Below are 25,984 nucleotides of genomic sequence, written 5' to 3'. Positions count from 1 at the left end.
ACAAGGTGGGAGGCAAAGGCTGACATTGTCCTCTGACTTCCAAATGTGCCATGGAACACGGACCACGTCATGTGCAGTCTCACACTTAGAATACACACACACACACACACTCTCTCACGTTGTTCTGTGCTGTGCAAGCTTGGTCACCCTAGTTTGATCCCCAGAACCCACCCACATAAAGGTGGAAGCAAAGAGCTGACTTCACAAAATTGTCCTCCAACTTCCACATGTCCACTGGGGCGTATATGCTAATACATCACTCACATACATACAATTCTCTAAAAAACACTCCCAAAACATAGTTTCTTTAAAAAACTGGCAGTGGTGGCACAGGCCTTTAGTCCCAGCTCTTGGGATGCAGAGGCAAGAAGATCTCTTTGAGTTCTAGGACAGCCTGGTCTACAAAGTGAGTTCTAAGACATCTAGGGCTCTATAGAGAAAACATGTCTCAGGGAGAAAAACAAAACAAAACAAGGAGAAGGAGAAGGTAGGGAGTCAGAGAAGACAAACCAAAGTATGTTTCATCTATCTATCTATCTATCTATCTATCTATCTATCTATCTATCTGTATGTGAATACACTGTAGCTGTCTTCAGACACACCAGAAGAGGAAGGACATCAGATCCCATTACATATGGTTGTGAGCCACCATGTGGTTGCTGGGAATTGAACTCAGAACCTCTGGAAGAGCAGTCAGTGCTGTTAACCACCAAGCCATCTCTCCAGCCCATTTCAAATACCTTTAATAAATCCCAACACTACTTGAACAATAAAAGAACACTCCAAGAGAGAAGGGAGAAATGGAAATTTATTGAAGGCTTATTCAGTGTTACAAACATTCATGTTCACAATGTTTTACAGGTTAGGCAATTAAGATTAAATAACTTGCCTGAGGTCATGCAGCTAGAGGTGGCAAAGCTGAAAAGCCACCTAGATTCATGTCTCTTTTTGCCTGCCCTACCACCACTTGGCAAGGCACAAATGACCGTGTTCTTAAACACTCAGGCTTTTGCCCCCATTACACAGTGCCCTTGAATATCAGAAAGAGGCACTCTCATGCGGTGGGGGGAGGTTACTGATTTTCCTCTGTCAATGCTGTAAGCAGGGGGCATTTCCTCCCACAACTTGAACACCCATGCAGCATAGGACAGAAGCTCTGCTGTTCAGAGGGACAGAGGCAAGCAATAGGAGCCCTCAAAGACAGGCAGGAAAGGAACACCTTGGGAGAGTATAGGGCAGATTTCTTTTTGAGCCAGCCAGTGGTGCACAGGGCTGCTGAAGGCTGCTGGTCCTAACCAGCTGACGCTTATGGCTCCAGCATTCCTCTGATCTGCTCAGTGTAACATGCCCAAATCAGAGCCCAGTCTCCCGGCTGCCTCCATTGAGGCTGAGGCTGTGTGGGCGTATGCCATGCTCCAGCCTGCGGGCAGACAAGAGTCGCCTTAGGGAGGAGCCAGAGCTCAAATCACCACAGCTGCGAAGGTGGAGGCTCTCTCGACCTGGTCGTCCCCAAGGGTTCCTGCGCACCTGGAAGAGGACAGAGAGAGGGCAACGGTATAGGCCAACCTAAAGCGCCAGGCTTTTCTAGGGATGCTTCCTGGTTCCCCTAATGCTTACTTGCTTATATCCATGGGTTCCAGTTCCTGCAGGGTCTGGGGACTTTCTAGACAGCTGGAGGAAACGAGTGACCAGGCCTCGGCCTGGCCAGCTTCCTTTCAGGTCCCCTAGAGAGTGGGCAGGTGCAGGACCTGAAGGCAGGGGAACCTTCTGGAAGGTGGGCACTGGGCGGCGTTTCTCGGCTGAGCGAGCACGTAGCAGCTTTGGGGAAGGGCAACGGGCTAGGCGGAAAAGGCAGGCTTCAGAGCAGAGCCCTGCAGAGAAAGCGCAAGAAAGGTGTGTGGGCTACCCAGTGTCCCCTCACCCTCTAGCTGCCTACCCACACGCCTGACCTGTGTCTGCAGAGGAGACGGAGGCAGCTTCTTCCTCAAGCACTTTGGTATAAAGGTCCCTGAAGTCAGCTGGGGAGGAGAAACAAGTACAGTGTGAGGTTGCTGTATGAACACACACCTCTCCTCCATCAGCATTCAAGGTGCGATCACCTCTGCCTACAACTAGATGCTCTAACGGAGGAAGATGGGTTCTTCAGAGCTGTTCCTCAATGCTTTCGCCTCCTACGTAGACCAGGTTACCCATGATCTTGTGGCACTTGCTGCTTCTGCCTCTCCAATGCTGGGATTACAGGAGTGAACCATCATGCCCAGCTCTGCCTAGGGTCCCTAGATGGGAGTTCGGCTACTTCCTGTGTGGCTGTTAACTATTCCGCTTTATCTCTTAGAAACTCAGAAACTTCTGGTTGATCTGTGGCTATAACTGAGTGGTTAGGTAGCCCAGGCTTAGACGCTGTGGAAATGGTTTAAAAAACAACTCCTCCCACCTAACCGGTTAGCCGTGAAGCCTCTGTCCCTGGAGTTGAGCACCCAGGAAGGACATTGCTGGAGTAACTTCACCACCTCCCTTAGGAACCTCACAGGGACCCAATCCTAGTGGATTAGCCTTCCCCAAACTAGGCTCACCAATGTCACTGGAGGTGGTAATGCCTGGGTCGCTGTGAGACCTTGGCAGCAGCAGTGGTGGAGGGGGTGATCGGTGAGGAGGCCGGTGTCCGGGTGGGGTGAGGGAACCTGAGCTATCACTGAAGCGTCGAGCTGGTGCTCGGGCAGGAGGAGGTGCAGCTGAGCGGCTGCCTCCTCGGGGGACCCGCCGCCTCAGCTCGGGGAAGCAAGGTCCCACCCAGGGCGGCCAGCCCTCCAATCGGTGGCAACTGCGAGCAGCTGTGGGGGCACCCAATGGGGGTGGGGCTTCAGGGGCTGAGCAGGAATAGGAGCGCGCAGCCCGTGGGGGTCGCCGAGGCAAGGGACTGTCTTCAAAGGGACCCCGGAGGCCGCAGTCCAGGCTAAGGCAGTAGCCTGCGCGGCTGCGCTGGATGGAGCGGAAGAGCACATAATCGACGGAGCGCACAGAGCCCTGGAGTTCCAGCAGGCATGAGTCTTCTGATGGGCTAGAGCCCCCAGGGAGGTCGCCAATGGCTGACAACACCAGGGACCCACTGTCCATGGACACTATGGGTGGCAAGGGAGCACTAGGTAGGATTTCATGAGGGCAGCTGCTCTTGGCCACTCTGACTCCAGCTGATAAAGCTCAAGGAGACAGATAGGCCCAAGGGTTGGTTGGTTGGTTTGTTTGTTTTCAAGTCGGGGTTTCTCTGTATAGCTCTAGCTGTCTTGGAACTCACTCAGTAGACCAGGCTGGCCTCCAACTCAGAAATCCGCCTGTCTCTGCCTCCCAAGTGCTGGGATTAAAGGCATGGGCCACTGCTGCTCGGCCTTAACATAGCTTCTTAACCCCAAACCTTCAACTGAATTTAGCCTTGTTTTCCCCTCCTTCTGGCCCCACCCTGCCCTTGTCCACTCTGGCCCATTCTGCTCACCATCTACAATGGAGGCCACCCGCTCACAGACACAGGAGCCATCGTGAAGCTGAGGATCAAACAGAGTGGCCTGCAGAAGACAGGATCAAAAGTCCAGTCCTTCACACTGGCATGACCACTCCCAAGCACTGAAAAAAACTATGGAGACCAGAGATTCCAGAGCAGCTTTTGTCACTCTGTATGAGTTAACTGCTTTTTGTTTGATTTTTGTTGTTGTTGTTTTGTTGTTTTGTTTTTGAGACAAGGTTTACTTTGTAGCCTAGGCTGGCCTTTCAACTCCTAACCTTGCTGCTTCCACTTCCCAAGTGCTGTGATTATAGGCAGATGCCACTCCGGTTGGCTTTGCATAAGATGCTTATAGTGGCATCAGTTTCCATATCTTTATTTTTATTTCTTTTTTGAGAAAGTCACTGAAGCCCTGGTTGGCCTAGACCTCTCTATGTAGACCAGGTTACCCATGATCTTGTGGCACTTGCTGCTTCTGCCTCTCCAGTGCTGGGATTACAGGAGTGAACCGTCATGCCCAGATGCACATCTCTTAAAGAGAAATACTAGTTCATCTCCCACCCACCTCAGTAGCTCTAGGGCAGATCAAAGATGCCAGCGGGGTGTGCTAGCTAATAGAGACCATGAGAACTGTCGGTATCCTTAGCAAGCAGCATTCTAGGCTCTAACACTGCTCCCACCTACACCAAGCCCTTTCCTCACCTGACTGTCTCTTCGCAGCCCCATGACGGCCTCGTAAGAAGGGGGGCAATCAGTAGGATACAAGGGCACCGGGCTATCCATGGAGCCATTATATGTGATGCTGGCAGGATGAGGGAGAGGATCAGGGTCTGGAAAATCACTCCTGCTCCACATCTATGCCTCCCCAGCAATCCAGCCTTCCCCCAACACCCCTAACCCCCGTCTTACCTTTGTGCATCTGTCTCTGAACTGCAGGTGTACTCTGGAGGGTAGTAGGGTGGTGGGGGCACAGGTGGGACAAATTCCTCCAAGTCCAGCATGGTGTGTAGGAGAGGAGCTGGAGGCGAGGATGTACAAGCCAGGGGCCCTAGGGGGCCTGAGACTGAGCGTTCAGGGGCAAGCTGCTAGGGAGCAAGCCTGGTTTCAAATTTCTTTCCTTTCTGCTATTTTTATGGCCCTACTTCCACCATGAAGGTCCAGTTCCAACCTTCCTCAGCCACACCCAGGTCTTCTTCACCCTGCCTCAAGCTGTACCTCCAGCTCTGGCCTTGTCCACCTATAAATCTCTCTTTTTTCGTTTCACATCTATCCATAATTGTCACCTGTTCCCTGTCACCACATGACTACCCATCCTTTACGCCCTCCTCCACCTAGGACCTTTCCGATTTTCACTTCATCCAATCTTTCTCTCTCTCCCTTCTGCACAAAACATCCCTGAAATAAATATCCTCAGGTGACCTAGTGCCCATGCTCAAAATCTCGACCTGTAGTTATGCTTGGCAGGCCCAATGCCAGCAAACACCCCCAGCTCCCAGCACACCTATCTGCTTGGGCCTTGGCTCCCTTCTTACCATATGCACCAGATCCAGGGAGAAGATCTGGACACAGCAGACAATAGCAGACAGGGTACAGATTATTGCAGCACAAATGGTAAGCCCACAGACACTGAAGAGCAGGTTCTGGAGAAGGGATGGTGAAGGAGAGGAGTAAGGGGCCCAGGACAGGAAAACCTTACATACTTGAGCCTTTGAGAACTCCAGAAGGAGAGGAAAGGAGGAGACCCAGGATAACAGTGTAGGAGAAGGAATAGAGAGGGCTTATTCACCTTGAGGGCCCCTCTGGCTTCATCACAGGTGGAGTTAAGGGCAACTTTCAGCTCCTGGCCCCACTCTGGACAAGGCCTGGGTAGGGGATCAGGGGGGCAGCATATGCAGACCTTCCCTTCCTGTGTGAGAGTGGAAAGGCCAAGGCAGCCTGGTCAGAGCAAACTCAGGGGTCCCTCACATCTCTCCTAACCCCTTCTTTCCAGGTCTCCCACCTCAAATCTCACCATGGAGCATTCTCGGAAATCCCGAGCCAGCTGAGCATTCTTACAGGAGAGAACAGAACCAGCCATGCTGAGCATGACACAGAGCACCGAAAGCAAGGAGAAGAAAGAGATCTGAGGGAAAGAGGGTGTCTGTCATCTCAGGGCTGGGACCTTCACTGGCACTCCTCTTCCACAGAATGAGCCACCCTCTTCTCCTGACAGTTTCTGTCAGCCATGTACTAACGGGAAAGCTCCTGAGGGCATAAAGGGTATCCCCTCTGGTGTTGGGCACCTGCTTCCCAGTGGGCATCGAGCCTTTTCACCTACCACTAGAGTGAATGGCCGCTTCCAGGACACAATGCCAACCAACCCGGAGAACGCCAGCTAGGGACAGAGTGGGCACAGGCTCAGCCTGGCAGGGGAGGCACCTAAGTGAGCCCCTTGCCACAGGATGCACCCAGCCCTGCAAGGAGGGAGAGGACCAGGAGAAGGAGGAAAAACGTGTGGGCTTGCAGGTGAGGAGGGGCGGGGCCTGAGAAGCTTCTCCCACCCCAGTACTATGTACTCTTTGTACCCGACTCACCGAGAACCCAGCCCAAGATGGGCAGGACCTCTTGATGCTCTCGGTGGTGGTGACAGAGGAGGCCACCATGCTGAAGGTTACCACCAGGATGCCCAAGAGCACCTGGGCCAGCCCCAACGTGAGCAGGGCCTGGAGCCAGGGGCGGTGGAGGCGGAGGTGGGTAAGGCCCCGGGTACTGGGCCGGCTGGTCAGCGAGCGACTGGAGTCACTAGGCGAGGGCATCATGCCTGCCGCCCAGTTGCCCGCACCTCGCTCGGTCCCCCTTGATACTTGGGAGCATCTCAGAAGCACCCAAGCCCTGTTTCTTTATCCTTTCCACAGCCCTCGGTGTAAAGCCCACCTCCTGGCTAGGTCCTCTGGGGCATCGCCCAGGGACGCCAGCTGGAGGGAGGCCCAAAGGAGGGGGGTCACGAAGGGACAGTGAGGGGCTCCCTTCCCACCACCAAACGGGTACCGTGCCCGGGGAGGCGACGAGGACGCGAGGGCACCGGTTCATTGCATTTCCTTAATGAAGAGGGGTGCCGAGAAGGGCTGATCCCAGACCGAAGAGTAGCGTTCCGGAGCCCAGGGAAGGGTGGGGAGGGCAAAAGCGAGAGGGATGCAAACAAGTCTATAGAGAGGAGAAAGGTCTGCATGCAGGGACTAGAGGTGCATTTGGCGATTCAGGGCCGCCTGGTGGGGAGAGGCCGCGGAAACTGTCTTCAGAGTCGCAGACCCGCTCCCCTCCCCACCATGCTCGGCTTCCTTAGCTCCTCCAGCTGCAGCAGGTCAGGCAGTGGAGGTGGGGGGGATGGTGGATGGTGCGTGGTGCGGAGGAGGGGTGTGGTGGGTGGTGCAATGCATCCCGGGAGCTGTAGTCAGAAAGCAACCTTGGGGAGGGGAGGAGATAGGGAGAGGCCCTCCTCCATCCCTAGCCTCGCCCTGAAGCCTGAGCAGTTAATGATCATTTGTGTCCATTTTCTGCCCTCCCCAACATATCAGGTTCCGGGGAGGAAGAGTTCTCACCAAAAGTGACTGACTGCTCATTAACAGAAAGGCGTGGCAAACCGGGCTGGGGCTCCCTGATGTCTCTGGCCAATCAGCCTGCCCACTTTGCCAAGTGCAACCTCTCCTGCAGAGAGTGTTTAACACTCCAGTCCCCCACTCCACACAATGGCCCAATCTCGAGTAAAGATACAGGAAATGGGTGAGTTCCAGTTACACTTTTTTTTTTAATTTAAATAACGAAGAAGACATCCTTGGCACAGCAGATGGAAACTGGGTTTGGGGTTATGTGCGAGGTGGCGGCAGCAGTATGGCCAGATGGGAGATAAAGGCAAATTAACAACTGAGCCATAGTGGGCTCTCCACAGCTCAAGTCAGGTTTAGAGTCATGGCTGTGGAATTAAGAGCCCTATAGAAGTCACCAAGTGGTGATGGCTCCCTGAATCCCAGAGACTTCTTCAGGGATAGGGGCTATCTTGGCTCCCACAGGTGGCAGGGCCGGGGCATCCCACCGCGTGCAGTAGGGGTCAAGGGGCCCTGAAGGCATTTTCAGCAGCTCCTGCAGCTGCATTGGCAGCAGCAGTTCGAACTGCTGGGTTGGAAAAGACACCAGCAGCAAATTCTTGCTGGGCCTTCTGAAAGCTGGCACCCGTTTGGCGGTACAAGGAGTGGATCTGCAAGATGGGAGAGAATATAAGCTAGGCAGGCCCCTCCCATCACACCCCACCCCCACTCACCAGCCTCCTGCTGCTTTTACCTTTCCTTCCGGGTTGGCACTCCCTCCAAACACACAAACTTACCCACCCAAGAAAGTCCATTAGTTGATAACCCACCCGCCTGACTGTCCTGCCCCAGTTCCTTAATGTTCCACTCAGCACCCCCCTTGGGACCCATGATCTCATTCCCCAGCCCCACCTTCTCCCGCCCAGCCCTCACCCGCTTCAGCATCACGATTCCCAGCACAGCAATGCCAGTGAAGAGCAGGGCGACAAGCAGCATGAGCACTGCCACGGCAGGTTTGGATCCCACCACCACGAGAGCAGTCACCCAACCACTGTGGGAAGATGTGTGGGTGAGGACACTGCTCCGCCTCGGGGCTCTGCTCTCCCAGCGTTCCCTAGGTCTACTAAGAACATGCTCCACGCCCATCGATGGTCATTCCTCAGCCAATATGGTGGCATCCCATGAACCAGTCCCACTACATCTATTCTCTTCACACTTTTAAGTCATTTCTGAAGCACTGGCTCCTAGCTCTCCTGGCATCTTCACGAAAGACAGATCCTTCTCACTTTCAGGGTGCTCCCCTGATCTTTCGTCCATTGTGACATGGCCTTCCCCAGGAAAACTAATTTTCAGCCTCTGCCTGTCTACAGCTGTTTTGGCTCTAGCCAAGGCGTGTGCTGGCTTCAGTTGCACTAGCCTCTCCCAAGGAAAAGGCCCACATTCCCTTTTGTTGGACAACCCCATTAACTGAGCTGCCCAGCGTGGAAGGGGTGAGGATGAATGGCAGCTCACACACCTGAAGCCCCACCCTGGGATACCAATGGCCTGGAGGACAAAGAACACATCCTGGACGAAGAAAATGAAGAAAAAAACGAAGAAATTGAATGAACTATCACTCCTGCAAAGAGAAAAAAAGCAAGTGTGGGAGAATTAGAAAATGAGAGTCAGAGCAGCTGTGGGGCGTGCAGCCCTTCCTCCAATCACCTTTCACTGCATTTCACTGCAGCCCTCCCATCACCTCTCACTGTATCTCACTGCAGCCCTCCCATCACCTCTCACTGCATCTCACTGCAGCCCTTCAATCACCTCAGGGCAGCCCTTCCACCACCTCTCACTGCATCTCACTGCAGCTCTTCCATCACCTCCTACTGCAGCCTTTCCATCACCTCCCACTGCATCTCACTGCAGCCCTTCCATTCACCCCTCTCACTTACCGGAAAGCCTTATACATCGGGCGGTACCAGCAGACAAAGGAGCAGGGAGTGAAAAGGAGCAGCCAGAGCATAGACAGCCCAAAGCCTGAGCCACTGCTGGTGTCCACACAGAACCTGGCCAGGCAGGCGAAGAAGTTCAGGAGAAGAGCCAGAGTGCTGCCTAAGGGGCAGAGAAGAACAGACAGGGTGAAGGGACCTTCTGGACTGCAGCAAAGTCTATCACATAAACCTGCCCAATGGCCCTCACCAACTGTGGCAGCAGAGGAAGAGGATGGGGCCCGTGCCCTGGAGAATCAACCTCAGATGAGGCATGATCTCTTTGCAAAAACTTGGAAAGAATTCAGAATACATTTATGCATGCTGACAGAGGGAAGGGACAAGCTAAGAACATCCATACAATAAGAAAGAGTGCCGGGCGGTGGTGGTGCACGCCTTTAGTCCCAGTACTTGGGAGGCAGAGGCAGGTGGATTTCTGAGTTGGAGGCCAGCCTGGTCTACAGAGTGAGTTCCAGGACAGCCACGGCTACACAAAGAAACCCTGTCTCAAAAAACAAAAAAAACAAAAAAAAAAAAAAAAAAAAAAAAAAAAAAAAAAAAAAAAAAAAAAAAAAAGAAAGAAAGAAAAGAAAGAGTAAGCCTAAAGATTCTTGCTGTCAGAGCTGTGTCCTGGGGCATTTAATAGATTAATCTGTAATGTCTCCCACTTACACATCCAGAGGTAGTACATGGTAGACACTGTCTTCTGAAATTCTTGGGGGATCTCCATCGAGATGTCCTGGAAAAAGCAAGGCTGCACAGGGCAAAAGGACGGCAGGGGAGGCCAGTTGTTCTGTCGCGCTGTAAGGCACAGAGCCAAGAAGACATCATACACCAGTGCAAGTCAATCAGAGACACACTCAGCTCTTCCTTCACTCCTGGCTTCTCAATCATGGGTAAAAAGAGGCAAAAAGTGGAAAGCAGTAGGCATGGTAATGCATGCTTGCAACCCCACACTGAGGAACAGAGGCAGGAGGACAGGAGGTTCCAGCCCAGCCTGGTCTACACAAGACTCAAGACAAAACAAACAACAAAGAAATATCAGTAAGCAAATGGTTATTACTTGAAACATCTGAGGATCCCATCAAGAACCTGGCATAGGTGATTCTTCAGTCCTCACAATCCCTTACTTTGTAAATTGAGAAGAATATTTTAGAAAATAGGAGGCTGAAGTGCTCAATCTAAAATACCAAATGGTTGGGGTGTGTATCAGTAGGTTGGGGCTGATACCACCCAAGGGTATATACCACCCAAACGGCTACAGAAAAGGCTCAGTGATTAGAAACACTTGCTGCTCTTGCAGAGGCCCAGAGTTGGTTCACAGCACCCACATGTGGGCTTACAACAGCCTGTAACTGCAGCTCCAGAGGATCTGTTGTCCTCTTCTGGTCTCCATGGATACGCTATACATACGGTGCGCTTATATATGCAGGCAAAACATTCATATGCATAAAATAAAACTTTTAAAAAGCAACCCATTCTGTTATGAAGCCATGGTTCAGAAGCAGTGTCAACTATAATTAAACTCTAATTTAACAATGTGACTGAGGACCCCATGCTCCTTCCAATCTGTCAAGGACTCGTCCTCACCCTGACCAGGACCCACTTACTGCCTGCACCACCCAGGGCAACATGCTGCAGCTCTCGCTCCCGGCGGTCCAACTCCTCTGCCTTCCGGTTGAGTTCCTCCTGCTTCTTCAGCAGCTCAGCGGTGGCTGCTGCAGCTGAAGCCTACCCAGCGTGAGAGCAGCAGGTGTGAACTTGAGGCCCAGCACGGGCTCTTCCCCACCACCCACACACACTCTTTACCTGGGTGCTGTAGGAGCCGTAGTTCTTGGGCTCTGTGGGGCTGAGCTTTCTTGAGGGCTGTACAGAGGGAGCTGAGGGTGGCGGCAGAGGTGCTGGGGCTGGGGCAGGAGGCTCATAGGCTGGTGGGGGCTGCTGGAGACAAGCCTTAGATATCATCTAGTCCCTGTAACTCAGTGATCTAGTCTGCGGGAAGCCATCACCCAAGTCAGCAGCAGATCCCTACAAGTTAGGAACCTCACTGTTTTTTTGGTTTTGGTTTTGAGAAGACAGGCGTGTGGGCTGGTCTCCACCTTGCAATTCTCCTGCCTTGGGCTAAGCACTGGGACTGACAGCTCTGTGCTGTGTGCCTAAGCTACTGGTGTGAATGTAAGTTGGGCAACCCCTTCAGAGCTGTAGCAGTCCTGTGCAGCCTCTCACATCCAATGCATCAGCGATTACCTACAGATGATCTCCTTAACTTTTCTAATTTTTAAAATTACATTTACCTATTGTGAGAGTTCATGTGTGTTCATCGAATCATGGTATGCACATGGAGGTCACATGACTACTTGTAGGTGTTTGTTCTAGATTTCATCACATTGTTCTTGGGGGTCTGGATGAAGTCAGATTTTAGTCTAGGCAGCAAGACTTTACCAAGTGATCCATCTGACTCTTAGCTTTCTGAGACAGGGTCTCACATGCCACCCTGGTCTCCAACTTGCTACTAGCCAAGGGTGACTTCTTATACACCTGTCTCTACCTCTCAAATGCTAGGATTATATACCCAGCCACCATACTGGGTTCATGTAGTGCGGAGGGCTGAGATAAATCTAGGGAAGGCAAGCAGTCTACCAATTGAGCTACATTCCCACAGCTCCCCCCAACCCCTTACACCTAACAGGTTTCTCAACTATGACTAGCCCCAACCTTGATTCTCTTCATACAAGTCTTCCCTTGACTTGTAGATAACTCAAAATTAAATGGCTCTTTTGCCGGGGATTAGGTTTGGCCAGGCTGTCTAACATCTCTTGGGAAGCTTAAAACACAGCATTTCATCATTTTGTTGCATTAAAAAAAAGTGCCCAGTCGGCTCAGACCGGGCTTCTGGAACACTCCGCTTTCCCTGCTATTCTGTGCTCCCTCTAATTTCTCACCTCTCGGTTCTCAAAGGGGTTGTAGACGTCAAGCGTGGCATACTGCTGGCTGGGTCGGTGTTGGATCACAGCTGGGTCCTGAGAGCAGAGACTGGGCTCAGCGGGCAATCGGTATCAAAGGAATTCCTAGGAACTTCCCGAAACTGCTCGTGGCTCCAAGTACAGAGCCTCTGGTGCCACGCCGTTGTCCCCAACATTTTGCCTTCAAGTCTGTCACTCTACATAGCTAGAACCCGCTCATTAAAGGGGCAGAGCCCGCATCCCTTTAGCTCCCCATGTTCACTGGTCTCGAGCTATCGTCACCTTCACGTAGCCACACTTCTTCCCTGGGTCAAAAGTCACAAATGGGAATAGCATTCCGACCCCACAGAACTGGGAATAGCAGACTGGCCAAAGTAGGCCGGCGCAAATCACCTGAAAGGGATTGTCAAGCTCGCCGGAGTCGGGGAATGGATTCCCGCCGTCTCTGTTCTGAGCCATGTTTGCAAGTGAACCCGGCCGCCCCTGCCCTCCACGCCCCTGCCGCGGCAGTACGGCGGCGGTGGCCCAAAGAACTCCCTCCGGTGTGCTTGGTCCACTCGCTTCCCTGTGCTCCAATTGGTTGAAGCAACCGGAAGAGTCGCGAAGATTCCCGCAGCAGCAGTTGACTGCGCCTGCGCCTCAGTTGGACGAAAGAGGAAAAAAAAAAAAACCCAAAGCGGGAAGTACCTCACGTGATATCCATAAGCCAGTCTCCGCAGCCTAGAGTCGCACTTCCTCCACGTGACTTCCTAGCAGGCATGAACTACGTATCCCAGGTCGCCTCTCGTAGGCAGCACAGAAGGGATATTTGTGCACTGGCCAGTGGCGGGAGGCTCAGTTTTCTTCATGGGCTTCTGGATCTATTGGAGGGTATAACCTCAAGGCTACTGTGACTACCCACTTATTTACAGGGCCAAAGCTATTTCCCGACATTTACTATTCTGGATCGCACAAGTTCTACCTGATTGAATCTATTTTAATTTTTACTACCTCAGAATACAAAGTGCATATATGTGGCTCTAAGTTGGTAGGACAAAGAAGCCTTTATACCCAAATTCAGATGGCTACCAATCATCTCACCCCTTTACACCGGTACACTTGAACCTCAAATTCCAGGGATGGGGGGGTCAGATGAAGCATGTCATTTTATTTCACAAAGACTGTACAAAATCCCTTATAAAACATGGGTAGACACCACCTGGTTACGTCATTCTGCCCCCCATCCGACTCCACATGAGGGGCAGATGAGGTTGGAAGAGTGTAAATAGTAGTATATACATGGCAGGGGTTGACTCGATAGGTACAAGTTCTGTCATATTTACACTATTGCACATATTCACAGGTATAAAGGAGCCAGGGGCTGGAGAGAGGGCGAGTTCTGGCTCTGTTCTTTTGTATAAAAAGCACCAGTGTCCTGGACTGGACACCCACTGCTACACAGGGAGCAGGGGGCCCAAAGCCTGATTGTCACCGACTGATATCCCGACTGGAGTCCCACAACTTGGTGTTGGGTGGCTCAGTCCGAAGGCAGGCGAAGAAAGGATGCTGAAGGGCTTCACCTAAGGTCAGCCGCTTAGCAGGTTCATACTCTAGCATAGTTTCAATCAGATCGAAGAGCTGGTGGTGGTCCTCTGCCTCTGAGGTCAGATACCGCTGGTGGAGGGCAGGAAGAAGGTAAGGCAGGATGCCTTACAAACTTTATTATCTCTCTTTCCTTCTCAAGACAGGCTCTCACTGTGTAGCCCAGGCTGGAACTATGTGCTGCAGCTGACTTCAACTCCTGCCTCAGCCTCACAAATGCTGGGGTTTCAGGCCTGTGCCACCACAGGAATCCCTGCTTCCTTTAAAGCCCTACTTTTGCTCTTTAGAAAAAGAACCAAAGCCTGGTTTGCATGCAATTTGAAAGCTACTTTATCACAACATAATGACCATTTCTAATATTACAGCTCAACCTACCTTTCCACTAGCACAATCAATACTCATAGCCTCAAGTTTTACTTGTATATACTTGTCAACCTCATGAATCTTCCTTAGGTCCACATTAAAATGTTAGCTTTTCAAAGGTGGATGATTCTTCTCTGTCTGACCTTATGAATCCAGGCCATTGCTTTCATCTGGCTGTCTATAGATGAGGCTATCTAACCTCCTCGTCTCTGTGAACCCTCTCACTCCTCTGTCCACTGTTATCCACATTGTCTTCTTTCAGTGTTTCTCCCCCTCCTGCCCTAACCTCCGCTTATGAAATGCATTTCAGGGGCAAACCACCCTAAAAAGCAACCATTAGATTGTATTTCTCCCTGGCCAGGCTCACCCGAAGTGGTTTGCAGTTCTCACGAACGTAGCGCCCAGCTGAGGTGTTCTCATCCCAATCCAGGCGACCCCGATAAAAATATTTCTGTTTTCTAGAGGGGAAGAGGAGGCTGGCGTATCAGAAGATTCCACATCTATAAAATCCATTCCCTTGTTTACCCAAGTGAAAGAAAGTGGGGGCTAGGGAGGCATCAACGAAAAAAAGAAAATGATGTGAGAAGAAAAGGCCAAGTGGCTCCTGCTCAAGGTTCACCTTGTCTTCCTGATCATCCGAGAAGGGACAGGACCCAGGATCCTTTCCATCATGGCTAGATGCTCTCTGTTGTCATGGGTCTGGGAAACACAGACAGAGCTGAGCACAGGACTCAGCAAGGAATGCTAGGGACTGGTTTCCATATGGACAATATGGAGGACTGAACAGGCACATCCTCTGCAGATCAAGAAATCCAACAGCCCAGTATTATCCCACCATTTACCTGGAAGAGGGTGAAGCCAACGTAGTACTCAAAGATGATACAGCCTATGCTCCATACATCGCACGGCTGTGACCAGCCCAACTCTGTGGTGAGGAGGAAGAGTATTAAGATGCCTAGGATATTCTCCCCTCACATCCCGGACACCGGCAGTCCTGAGCTCCCTTACCCAGGATGACCTCTGGGGCTCGGTAATGGCGAGTGGAGACAATGGTGCTATGGTGTTCATGGTCAAAGGTGGCACTGCCGAAGTCCACCACCCGCACGGCTGTGCTCTTCACGCTGCGTTCATCTCGCTTCTAGAAGCAAAGCAGATGGGGATGAATCTCTGTCACACTGAGACTCAGAGACTAAGCTGCTTCAGAGTCTGAAAAAATATAACCTGTTCCCATATAAACAAAACAGTTAGGCTCCTAGTATTTTGTTGTTTAAAACAGGATTTCCTTATGAATCCCAGGCAGGCTTTGGACCTGCGGCAATCCTACCTCAGAGCCTCCCAAGTGCTGGGACACAGGCATATGCCACCACACCTAGCTCTCACAGTAGTGCTGGAAGAGCAGGAAAGGAAGAAGACTAAGAAATGACGTGGGATAATGTGGAAGTCTCTAAACACCAGACCACTAGAGCCAAGCATCTGGTGTGCTATTCTGAAAATCTGTCCTTTGTAGCAAAGGGTGAAGAGGACCTTTAGTGCTGAGACCTCCAGCAGTGAAGCAATCAGAGATTTCCTGCCACACAGAAATGCACATGTCAGAAAGGGAGGGTGGGCACTTTCCAAACTGTCTTTCAATTTAAGTCTTCTTAAATTGTTCCCTTTTGACTAATCACTGTGGTACACTGATTTTACTCAGCTGGAGCCAGACAGGAAGAAATTAGTAAAAGGGAGAACACAAAGAACTAACCAAAAGCCAAGTGGCCCAGTTGTCTGCCCCTATGGACAGATGGCAGCCCCTGTCAATCTTACCTTCTCTAGGTTGTAGGTGAGCTCGTAGTCTGAATTCACAAACAGAATATTTTCAGGTTTGAGGTCCGTATGTGTCAACTTGTTATCATGGAGGACTGCAGGGGAGAAGGCTAGATCAGGCTTGATCCAGGTGGCTAGAGCTAACTGCCAGCAGCTGACCCCTTATTGAGTACTAAGGACAAAGCTACTGAGGAGGCAGGCCCAGACTCTACTGGGGCTACTTTCTGCTCTCTAACCACATAAAATGGCTGGCCCAAGCTCTATCCTTAGTAATATAAAACGCACATATAGTTCCTCTGATAGAAAAGCAGCAGTGTGCCTAAGAGGGAGTTTTTGTTTGGCCTTATGATTGATCTATGTGACTGCCTAATATTCTGCAGATTCAATTGATTAAAACTGCATCACTATGATGATGCAGAGGAACAACTACTCTAGATTCTGAAGTGGGTGCCTCAGCTGAATGATCCAGTGTTCTCGCAACTGCTTTTTGAAGAGCACCTCATTAGACAAACCTAAGACTCTAGCAAGAGTACTTCTGTGCTTGGTGTACAGCACGTCTTCAAAACAGAAGGGAAGAGGAAAAGACACTAAGTCCTGTGGGTGTGCAGTAAGAGCAAGCAGTGATGGTAAAGGTATCAGTCAGGGCGTTGAGTCGGAAGGAGTAACGGATATGTGAGTGAACTGACTGCTCAGGGGCATACCTAACATACAAGTATACAGAAGAGGCCTGATGGAGGAAAGGGCTGCCCCAGAGTTCGCCTCAGCCCACCCCACTCACACTTGACGGCCTGGCAGAGCTGGAAGGCCATGTGGCGCACTTGGTGGATGGGGTAGGGCAGGTAGTTGTTGTCTTTGAGGAAATCGAAGGTGCTAAGGCCCAGAAGCTCAAAGGAGATACACATGTGGCCATGGTAGTCAAACCAGTCAAACATCTGGACACAGAGGCTGGGGAGAGATAGGGAAGTTGGATGTCTAATGAGTTCCCCAAACCCAGCACCCCACCAGAAGGAAAGACTGCGTGGTTGTTGACTCTACAGTTGTATAAAAACATGCTAGCTAGTATCACTGATAAGACTAGGAATGGAGTTCAGTTGGTAGAGTACCTACTTAGCATGCAGAAGGCCCAAGTACAATCTGCACCATTCCATATAACAATTATGATGGCATGAACCTATAATCTCAGCATTTGGGAGGTAGAGGCAGGAGAATCATAAATTCAAGATTATCCTCGACTATATAGTAAGTTTGAAGAAGTTAGCCTAGGCTACAAGATACCCTGTCACTTAAAAAAAGAAAACAAAATTAAAATCATCAACAAAATTCAGAGCTGGGCCGTGGTGGCGCATGCCTTTAATCCCAGCACTTGGGAGGCAGAGGCAGGTGTATTTTTGAGTTTGAGGACAGCCTGGTCTACAGAGTAAGTTCCAGGATAGCCAGGGCTACACAGAGAAATCCTGTCTCGGGGAAAAAAAAAAAAATCAGGTCATCTAGAGAATGGTCAAAAGGAAGGACCAAAAAGTACTACCTGCCAAATTCTCCCATATTTTATACCATCTGAATAGTTCAAAATCTATTCACTGTAATAGGGGGTTCTAATTCAGGAATACAGCACTTTACTGGCATGCAAGAGGCCATGTTCAAATCTCAGTCCTCAAAACAAGGAAAACAAAATCTATTTGTCAAGCAGGGTAGGGTGGTGTACTCCTGCAGTCAGAGCATGCAGGTATCTAAAGCCAGGAGGATCAAAATGAATTAGAGGCCAGCTTAGGTTATGTAGTATAATCCTGTCTCAAATAAACAAATTTAAAAGACAAAAACAAACAAACAAACAAACAAACAAAAACCCCCAACTATTTGCTCAAGAGCTATTAGCATGAAATTCCAAATATGGATTCTCAGTCACCAAAGTCACCTTTTTTTGTTGTCTAGGTCTCACTCAAGCACAGTCCGACCTGGAACTTCCTATGCCCTGGTCACATCCTGGTCTCAAATTCATGAGCCACTATATCCCAGCCCCATCTCCTGAATTCTCGATCAGCCACTGTGTTGGCGAAGTTTATAGTGTATGTTAAATCTTGTTTGGGCTGGGGATATGACACAGTTAGTAAAGTATTTATTTGCCTAGCATGTACAGAAGTTTAATACCTGGTACCACATAAAACTAGGTACACTTCGGGCTAGAGAGATGGTTCAGTGGTTAAGAGCACTGACTGCTCTTCCGAAGGTCCTGAGTTCAAATCCCAACAGCCATATGGTGGCTCACCACCATCCAAAACAAGATCTAACTCCTTCTTCTGGAGTGTCTGAATACAACTACAGTGTACTTAACATATAATAGATGAATAAATCTTAAAAACAAAAACAAAAAACCAACAACCTAGGTATACTTCTATAATGGTAGGTGGAGACAAAAGAATCAAGAGTTGAAGTTATCCTTGCCTTTGGTTATAAGAATGAGCAGAAGCTAGCCTGGGCTAAATGAGGTACTGCCTCAAAACAAACAAACCAGCCAATCTTCGCTCTAACAATCTTACTCAATTTTAGCAAATGAATAGCATTTGAACAAAACTGTTAACTATATATATAAATACCCAGAGTTTCAACACAATTCTAGAGCCTGTTATTCTTCCTCAGAATCAAGTCCTGTTGCATTCCAGGACAGTGTTCTACTACTACCCGTCCCAATGTTTTCATTCAAAGATTTTATTTTTAATGATGTGAGTTAGTCACTGCATGTGACTGCAGATTTCTGAAGAGGCTAGAGGTGCTGGATCCCCAGAGCTATTTTGTTTCATTTCAAGACAGGGTTTCTCTGTGTAGCCCTGGCTGTCCTGGAACTTACTCTGCAGACCAGGCTGGCCTCGAGATCTGCCTAACCCCGACTCTGAGTACTGAGATTAAAGGCGTGTACAACTAGTTCCTGGCTCCCATAGAGCTATTTTGTTTGTTTTGTTTTTGGTTTTTTTCGAGACAGGGTTTGTCTGTGTAGCCCTGGCTGTCCTGGAACTCACTCTGTAGACCAGGCTGACTTCAAACTGAGAAACCTATCTTCCTCTGCCTTTCAAGTGCTGGGATTAAAGGGGCGCACCACCACTGCCAGGCTTATCCTATCACTCTTTTTTTTTAAGACTTATTTATTTATTTATGTATTTATCTATCTATTTATTATATGTAGCTGTCTTCAGACACTACAGAAGAGGGTGTCAGATCTCATTACGGATGGTTGTGAGTCAACATGTGGTTGCTGGGATTTGAACTCAGGACCTTCAGAAGAACAATCAGTGCTCTTAACCACTGAGCCATTTCTCTAGCCCTATCCTATCACTCTTAACTGCTGAGCCATCTCTCCCCTCGTCTCAAATTTCTGTTTCAAGTTCCTGAACAAGTTGTGTGTTTCTGTATATTTTACTGGGGTTTGAATTTAGAACCCTGTGAGATAGTTGGCTGGCACTCCATCCCTGGGTTACAATCTCTAGCTTCATTCCCATTTATGAGAAAAGGTTTTTCTTACTAAAATTGCCCAGGCTGTCTTAAGCTTCCAATCTGTCTTTTCTCCTCTCCCAAGTGGCTGGGATTAGAGGCCTGCATGAACTGTAAGGATGCCCACAAATGCCAGGGCCATTCCCAGACTGCAGATGTCATAACACAAGCTGACTGGATTAGAGATTGTCACAGGCCTATCCTGATGCTCTGCTACCCTCATATGATCAAGTTTAATGGGCTGAGTGTGGCACATGCCTTTACTCTCAGCTCTCAGGAGGCAGAAGAGGCAGGAGGATCTCTGTGAGCTTGAGGACCACCTGCTCTAAAAGCAGGTTCCGGCCAGCAAGAGCCATACAGAGAAAAGCATGCCAAAAAGAAAAAGAAAAAAAGAAAAAAAGAAAAAAAGAAAAAAAGAAAAAAGAAAAAAGAAAAAAAAGAAAAAAAGAAAAGAAAGAAAATGTATTCCCCTGCCCGCCTAGCTCCGCCCTGGAGCCTTCCTTCTGGAGCCCCTGGCCTCCTCACATGCTCCTTTGTTTGCTTACTTCTTGTTGTCAGGATCTTTCTCATTGATTTTTTCCAGCACGTTGATTTCTAGTCGAGCAGCTTCCTTGTACTTCTCCACATTCTTAATGATCTTCAGGGCAACTCGTGTTCCACCCCTGTAGGGTAACGGGAGGCTTTTGTTGGGTTCAAGAACACCTCAAGTTGAACAGATCAGTGACTACTGGATCAGACTAAGAACTTCTGCCTGTCTAATCTGTAAACAGATCCGATGCCCTCAGTCTTCTATGCCTAACAGATGTGGAGTAAGCAGTGGCAAGACATTAGTTACCTCCGATGGTCTACACACTGCACAACTCGGCCGAAGGTCCCTTCTCCTAAGGTGCTTACAATCTCATCTGAAACGAAAGAAAGCAGGGTCGGGGAGAAGGAGGGAGAGAAGGGGGGAATGAGATGAACTGGAAGAAAATAGTGCACAGCAACCTGGGGTGAGGAGATGAAGGAAGGGGAACAGATATCGGTGGCTGCAGGGGAAGAAACCCCTGTGTGACTCCCACCACCTTTAACCCAGGGGCCATGAGAGCTGGGAGTGGACAACAGGTCAGTTCTCAACAGCAACTCAAACCACCCAGATGAGCAACACCACTGAGAAAGGCACAAGAGGCTGTGACCTGGGTTGGCATGGGACATTAGGATGGCTATGGGACCATTACAGGCTATAGGATTGTTACGATTTGGCTTGTACATCGCTCTTGTAGCCAGTCCCCGACGTGGTAGATGAGGTGGCCCTCAGCGTCGTCCTCTACACTCTTGGCTCTCCGGCTGCTGTGCTGCTGTCGGGGGGTGGGGGGGGTCGGAGCAAGCCAGGTGTCGGATCGGGGGCCGGAGGGAGACGGGGTGGGTGGTGTAGGGGTCACCGGTCACAGGCGCCCAGCCAGGGGGGACAGACGATGATGGGGGACAGTGGAAGGGAACACGTCAGATGTGCTAAGGCGGATCGGTGTGAGAAGAGAGAGCGACGCAAAATCCCAAGTCCCCAAACCCAAATCAGGACAGGGAGAGGCACGGGCAGAGCAGGAAAGTGATGATGTTGCCAGTGTTACCCACAACCCCATGCTCTATGAAGCACACTTCTAGGCAGACGCAGTTTTCCCTTCCCCCAACCCAGAATTGCCCACTGAGGGGCCATAGAGTCCAGGGCTTGGGAGACACAGGTCTTTCAAAACCAAGATCCTCATTAAAACACAGAGGTCCCAGGGGCAGAGCAGCTGCTCCCAACACAAACCCAACACATCCAACATATCACTGAGGGCATTAAGGATGTATGACCTTCTATCGCCAAAGTAGATTTGGGGTCCCTCAAGAGTCAGACAATTTCCAAGAGGGTAGGCATACTTAGTGCCCACTTCAATGTTCATGCTCCAAAGCATGACTGAGAACAAGGGGACATTTTACTCATCGGGGTTCCTGAGGGACTGAAGAAGAATGGGGAGAGAAAAAGGTCTGGGTTGGCACTCACTGAAGATGAGCGGCTGAATGTTCGGCTACGTCTTCTCCGCCTTCTGTGTTTCCTTCGGCTGCTGCGCTGGCTTCGGTAACTGCTGTTCTCTCGATGGTATTCATAGGAATGCCTAAAGTCTGTGTCATAGTAGGCCTCGCCTCTGTCCCGGCTGTAGTCATTGCGCCTATAGCTGCCACAGTATCGACGATCGTACAGCCGCCGATCAGATGAATGATCATCATAGCTGCTGTTGGATAATAAATAGCCACTAGGAATATCAGTCCAGGCCACATTCCCCGTCACAGCAGACAATGAGGTCCTCTCTCAGGAAGAACCCCAGTGGTGCTTCCACACACCCACTGTCACTAAGGCACCTGCAGAAGTTCTCTGGGAGCGCGTCTCCTCCTCCTCTCCAATGATACAAGGGAACAAAGAACTAGGCTGCTCTCTACTGTTTCCAAATGAAATTCAGCCCTGCTCTAATCCAGTCCATTCCTGTCCATACCACTGAATTATTGAAACACTGCAGACCTAGCTTTCATGTTAGTATATGAGCTCTCTTTAGCTGTTAGTCCATGGCATGCACTTCCTGCCACCCAAAGACATTTCCGCCTGATTTTTACTAGTCCCACTAGGCAAGTTTAGGTATCCCTTTCTTTAAAAGTTCTCCCTGAATCAGACATGGTAGTGCACACCATTAATCCCACGGCTGGGGTAGGTGTTATCTCTGATTTCAAGACTACCCTAATAGAAAGTTCTGGGCTACCCAGGGCTACACAGTAACGCCTTGTCTAAAGAACAAAAGGAAAAAGGCTAGAGATAGCTCACTGGTTAAAAGCACTGAGGGCTCTTTCAGAGAAACAGTTCCATTTCCATGACCCACATGGTGGCTCACAACTGCCAGGAACCCCATAATCTCTTCTAACCGACAAGGGCACCAGGGATGCACATAATGCAAGACATACATGTGGGCCAAATACCTATACACATAAAAAATTTTTAAAAAGTTGTTTTCCCTGAACTACATATATTCAGAAGCATTCCAACAATGCCTGGTGGATACAGCTTTAATCCCTAAGCACTTCCTCTAGAAAGCACCTTTTAAAATTTTTTTTCCCCTTTGAGAGTCTCATTATTTACACCAGGCTGACCTCAAACTCAGTATGAAGTCCAGAGTAGCCTTGAGCTCACAATCCTCCTTACCTCACCATCCCAGGTGTATACCACCAACACCCATCCTCCCTTTTTTTGCAATGGCAGAAAGTAAGCCTCAAACCAAATACATGTCAAACCCAGAAGTCCATACCCAGGCCCTTCACCTTCAGCCAGCTGCTGAGCCCACCGGCCTCAGCGTATAACCATCCAATGAACATTTATTGAACGGATGGATAACCAGTGACCTGCAATCAGTCTCTCTTACTGAGGCCTCACCTTCGGGACCGAACATGGTAGCTGTCCTCCCTCCGCCGCCGCCTTGTCCGGTCACTGCTACTTGACCAGGAGCGACTTCTTCTTCGTTTGTGTTTTCGGCTCCGATAGTGTTCATGATAACTCCCCCGGCTACCTCTCTCTGAGGAATGGTACCTTCGGGGATGAGGCATCTAGAAAAGAAGGAAAAGGAGAATGGTAGGAACACTGAGTTTTCATAACCGTTCTCTTGGACTGCCTGCTCCTAAAGATGCAAAGCTGCTTTCTGTTCCCTTTAGCACACGAACTCCTCAGTTTTCGTGTTAATAATAATTTTCCCTTTATGGACTATACTGCCACCTACAAATTTTGGCTGAAAACTCAAGAAAGTCAAATTCAGTTGCTCTACCTCAAACAAGGCTCCATGAAGACCTTCTGGTCTGAGCCACAGTTCACGACAGGTGACAAGTGTGTGGCTGATAAATATTGCCACAGTTCATCTCTGCTGCCATCTAACATGCGCAGCTGTGCCATCCTGAGTTCTTCACAAGCAAACAAAATAAAGCTTTAGTTTACATGGTTGTTTTAGTTATTAACAGCTCATCTTGTCTCCCCCACTAGACTATGAGTGCCACAAGGGCAGTAATTCAGTTTCCTAGGATTTTACAGATAGCTGGTAACAACAAACACTACCAAGTTCCAGAGATTAGGATGTGGTCCCACAAACATCTCTCACGTGCCTGGCCAAATTTTTCACAAAGTTGTAAAACAATACAACAAGGCAAGCATGTGCATCTATCTGTATGTTCCCCTCCACCACTGGATTTATTAAGCAGAAAATAACTGAACCTTTCTTTTTCTTTTTGGTTTGAGACAGGGTTTCTTTATGTTTTGGAATTCATTCTGTGACTAGGCTGGCCTCGAACTCACAGAGATCCAGCTGCCTTTGCCTCCCAAACACTGAGATTAAAAGGGTGTTCCACTGCCCCAGTTCTTTTCTTTCTTTCTTTCCTTTATTGAGACAAGGTTTCATTATGTAACCCTGGTGGGACTAAACTTGCTATGTATACCTGGCAGAATTTGAACTCAGAGATCTTGTTAGTTTCTGCCTCCTGAGTGCTGGGACTTGCAAGACCACACCTGACATTGCCTAAGCTGGCCTTGATTTGGATATGTAGCCTAGGATGGCCCTGAATATCTTCTGACCCTAATTCAGTTCAAAGTGCAGAAATTACAGATGGCTGGGGTTTACAAAGGTTGGAGATCAACCCAGGGCTTCAAGCTAATTGACCACCACTATATCAACTGAGCTAGACCCCTAGCCTACTAACTACTTTTAATATCAGTAATACTTGGCTGGCAGCTGGGCCACCATTAAATAAAACTGGACTGATTAGGGTTCATGAGTCCTGTTTTGGTCAAAAGGGAAAAAAATTAGAGCAATATCACTATCATAATCCAGGAAAAGCGCAGAAAGGTCTGAATAAGATGAGCCTCAGGGATAGTCTTGGTCCAGGACTGAGAACATGAGGTCTGTAGGTTTGACTCCAACATCTGGTTGCCATTCTCGGCCGCTTCCTCACAACCTTCTTAAATGAAGGAAAGTGACCCGTGGGACACTGGCCTAAAGTGGCTGACACGAAACCAAAAAGCACGAGACTTTCCCAGGTAACCCACTCGTGATTCACTTAATGAACATAAATGCCATCTCACTTTGGATACCTACCAACAAAGTCACTGCGGTCTTTCCTAGAAAAGCATATCTATCGAAAAACCAAAAAAAAAGAAAAAAGAAAAAAAAAAAGAAAAACATATCTAGTCTAACTTTCTCAACTTCTAAGCCTTGCTTCTTCCTTTCTTAGAAAGGCTGGAATAACTCCCTAGAGTCAAACTCTTCCTCTACACTGCCATCTTAACACTTCGGTTCGTATTAAACCCTTGGTCCAACTTTTGCACGTCTGGGACCGCTCCTGTCTCTACCTCATCACTTCGACGGCTCCCCCAAGTTTACCATGGGTCTTGCTGCTACACCGAAGCACGTCGACCTCCCTCCCTCTCTCATCTCCCTCATCTGCGGCTACCAGAGCCCAACACTCCTAATTTCTCCACATCCCGTTGCCGCCCGTCTGGCGGTAGCCATCTTTCCGCGGCCCCAAAGTCCGCCAGCCCGCGCGCTCACCGTTCTGGCGGCGAGGCCCGTGCGCTTGTCCCACAGGAAGTCCGTGATGGCGGCGGCACTGCGGCCGGAGTCCCGGCACCCCCGCGGTGACGAAGTGCGGTTCCACCCCCCAACCCGGGGCCCTGGGACCTCCCGCCCCGTTCCCGGGCTCTGCTCCAGTCCCGCCCGCCCGGGCTCCGTCCCCGCCCCCAGGATCCGCTGGGCGCCTCTCGCACCGCCCCCGCCCGGGGCCCGATCCCAGCTCGGTCTCCGGCTCTGGCCTCTCCGCTCCGCCGCCGCCGCCGCCGTGAGCGAGCACGCACGCACACACGCACGCACGTCCTGCGTCACTTCCCAGCCTCTGATGAGCTCCGCCCCCCGAGCCCGGGCCCTTTGGGGCGGCATGCCGCTTCCCCTGCACCTTCAAGAGCCGGAGAAGCTCTGGGTGCGCCTCCTGGTTCGGGTTCTATGGCACTAGGAGGTTGTCACGTGTTTGTTGAGTCTCGGTGTCTTTTATCCTTTCCCACGACACCTTCCTCTGGCTCTTCACCAGAAGACGTTTGTGGCTTATTTAATATTGGCTCTTTAAAGGATTGTTATTTACATTGTATCATTGTTGGGCAAAGGACTCCAGGGAGGCCTTGTGAAGTCTAAGTCTAAAAACAAAACTTGAAAAGTATACCCTCCTGCTTCTGAACGCCAGCAAAGAAAGGCTCCCTCTTTGTCCGGCACAAAAGTTTTTCCTGTTTGGGGCAGGTGCATAGGCAGACAGGAAGGAGAATTAGACGCTTGTTGTATTTTAGCTAATTTGTATTGTCAATTTACTGAATCATCTTTATTTCTTTTTAGATTTACCTTAAATTATTTATGTTTCTGTAGCACGGTATGTACATTTCAGTGCAGGTGTTCATGAGGTCAGAAGAAGGGGTCGATCCTCTGGAGCTGAAGATACAGGCAATTGTGGGCTGACCATTGTGGGTGCTGGATTCTCCAGAAGATTGAGTCATCTATTGCTCCAGCTCCAGTTTACTAAATATTACAAAAGAAGAAGGAGGAGGAGAAGGAAAGGAAAAGGAAGAAGCAGCAGCTAAACATGGTGTTTCATGCCCATAGTCGCAGCTCTCAGAAGATTGAGGCCAGCAATGGGCTACAGTGTAAGACTGTCTCAAAAACAAACCACCTCAGGATGTGGCTTAGTTGG

At 49.7% G+C, this 25,984-nt stretch overlaps 3 protein-coding genes and 1 long non-coding RNA gene across 27 annotated transcripts; 1 reads left to right on the top strand and 3 right to left on the bottom strand.

Moving 5' to 3' along the window:
- Window positions 1-789: 789 nt before the first annotated feature.
- Window positions 790-7,054, bottom strand: Fam189b (family with sequence similarity 189 member B). Of its 11 annotated transcripts, none has more exons than XM_031374465.1 (12): window positions 6,067-6,191; window positions 5,811-5,946; window positions 5,493-5,615; window positions 5,280-5,399; window positions 5,026-5,133; window positions 4,403-4,578; window positions 4,196-4,295; window positions 3,488-3,557; window positions 2,574-3,119; window positions 1,950-2,018; window positions 1,618-1,871; window positions 790-1,527 (listed from the first exon to the last, which is right to left on the bottom strand). In XM_031374465.1, exons 3-12 carry the CDS (start codon window positions 5,577-5,579, stop codon window positions 1,354-1,356), a joined length of 1,704 nt encoding a protein of 567 aa, XP_031230325.1. In that variant the 5' UTR covers window positions 5,580-5,615; window positions 5,811-5,946; window positions 6,067-6,191; the 3' UTR covers window positions 790-1,353. The 11 variants fall into 11 exon arrangements, with proteins under 11 accessions (XP_031230325.1, XP_031230314.1, XP_031230318.1 ...); XM_031374454.1 differs by having other exon boundaries at window positions 791-1,527; window positions 5,811-5,867; window positions 6,067-7,054; XM_031374458.1 differs by having other exon boundaries at window positions 791-1,527; window positions 1,618-1,838; window positions 5,811-5,867; window positions 6,067-7,054.
- Window positions 1,399-8,993, top strand: LOC116093157. Of its 5 annotated transcripts, none has more exons than XR_004119647.1 (4): window positions 1,399-1,554; window positions 5,484-5,998; window positions 7,048-7,252; window positions 8,424-8,993. It is a non-coding gene; the product is annotated as an uncharacterized LOC116093157 (long non-coding RNA). The 5 variants fall into 5 exon arrangements; XR_004119643.1 differs by lacking the exon at window positions 1,399-1,554 and adding an exon at window positions 3,005-3,143; XR_004119646.1 differs by lacking the exon at window positions 1,399-1,554 and adding an exon at window positions 3,005-3,143 and having other exon boundaries at window positions 5,484-6,222.
- Scamp3 (secretory carrier membrane protein 3) lies at window positions 7,258-12,628 on the bottom strand. 2 transcript variants are annotated; one of them, XM_031374475.1, is made up of 9 exons: window positions 12,380-12,628; window positions 11,966-12,043; window positions 10,833-10,964; window positions 10,634-10,754; window positions 9,696-9,824; window positions 8,988-9,147; window positions 8,570-8,671; window positions 7,987-8,104; window positions 7,258-7,724 (listed from the first exon to the last, which is right to left on the bottom strand). In XM_031374475.1, exons 1-9 carry the CDS (start codon window positions 12,443-12,445, stop codon window positions 7,578-7,580), a joined length of 1,053 nt encoding a protein of 350 aa, XP_031230335.1. In that variant the 5' UTR covers window positions 12,446-12,628; the 3' UTR covers window positions 7,258-7,577. The 2 variants fall into 2 exon arrangements, with proteins under 2 accessions (XP_031230335.1, XP_031230336.1); XM_031374476.1 differs by having other exon boundaries at window positions 10,833-10,961.
- A 477-nt stretch (window positions 12,629-13,105) lies between these two features.
- On the bottom strand, window positions 13,106-25,113 carry Clk2 (CDC like kinase 2). Of its 9 annotated transcripts, XM_031374471.1 has the most exons (14): window positions 24,805-25,112; window positions 23,035-23,167; window positions 22,650-22,819; window positions 21,237-21,465; window positions 20,463-20,550; window positions 20,049-20,115; window positions 19,759-19,875; window positions 16,512-16,678; window positions 15,734-15,828; window positions 14,939-15,068; window positions 14,773-14,855; window positions 14,550-14,629; window positions 14,298-14,388; window positions 13,106-13,639 (listed from the first exon to the last, which is right to left on the bottom strand). In XM_031374471.1, exons 3-14 carry the CDS (start codon window positions 22,817-22,819, stop codon window positions 13,454-13,456), a joined length of 1,503 nt encoding a protein of 500 aa, XP_031230331.1. In that variant the 5' UTR covers window positions 23,035-23,167; window positions 24,805-25,112; the 3' UTR covers window positions 13,106-13,453. The 9 variants fall into 9 exon arrangements, with proteins under 9 accessions (XP_031230331.1, XP_031230333.1, XP_031230332.1 ...); XM_031374473.1 differs by lacking the exon at window positions 23,035-23,167 and having other exon boundaries at window positions 20,463-20,547; window positions 21,237-21,462; window positions 24,805-25,113; XM_031374472.1 differs by lacking the exon at window positions 23,035-23,167 and having other exon boundaries at window positions 20,463-20,547.
- Between the last annotated feature and the right edge of the window lie 871 nt (window positions 25,114-25,984).

This window comes from Mastomys coucha, unplaced genomic scaffold (assembly GCF_008632895.1).
Source record: "Mastomys coucha isolate ucsf_1 unplaced genomic scaffold, UCSF_Mcou_1 pScaffold16, whole genome shotgun sequence".
In the NCBI taxonomy this organism is placed as follows: Eukaryota; Metazoa; Chordata; class Mammalia; order Rodentia; family Muridae; genus Mastomys; species Mastomys coucha.
Note: the sequence above shows the minus strand (reverse complement) of the source record. Positions and strands in the feature narration are given on the sequence as shown.

Coding starts and splice junctions, on each gene's coding strand:
- Fam189b (XM_031374454.1), bottom strand. CDS start 6,291: ATGATGCCCTCGCCTAGTGACTCCAGTCGCTCGCTGACCAGCCGGCCC. Junction 5,400..5,492: donor GCTCCATGGTGAGATTTGAG/GTGGGAGACCTG, acceptor ACTCTCACACAG/GAAGGGAAGGTCTGCATATG. Junction 1,872..1,949: donor CGTCTCCTCTGCAGACACAG/GTCAGGCGTGTG, acceptor CTTTCTCTGCAG/GGCTCTGCTCTGAAGCCTGC.
- Scamp3 (XM_031374475.1), bottom strand. CDS start 12,445: ATGGCTCAGAACAGAGACGGCGGGAATCCATTCCCCGACTCCGGCGAG. Junction 10,755..10,832: donor ACGGCTCCTACAGCACCCAG/GTAAAGAGTGTG, acceptor CACGCTGGGTAG/GCTTCAGCTGCAGCAGCCAC. Junction 8,672..8,987: donor CCGATGTATAAGGCTTTCCG/GTAAGTGAGAGG, acceptor TTCTCTTTGCAG/GAGTGATAGTTCATTCAATT.
- Clk2 (XM_031374466.1), bottom strand. CDS start 24,438: ATGTTTTTCTTTTTTTTTTTCTTTTTTCTTTTTTTTTGGTTTTTCGAT. Junction 15,829..16,511: donor GCTCTGCCAGGCCGTCAAGT/GTGAGTGGGGTG, acceptor TCTCCCCTGCAG/TCCTCCATGATAACAAGTTG. Junction 14,389..14,549: donor CGGATGATCAGGAAGACAAG/GTGAACCTTGAG, acceptor CTTCCCCTCTAG/AAAACAGAAATATTTTTATC.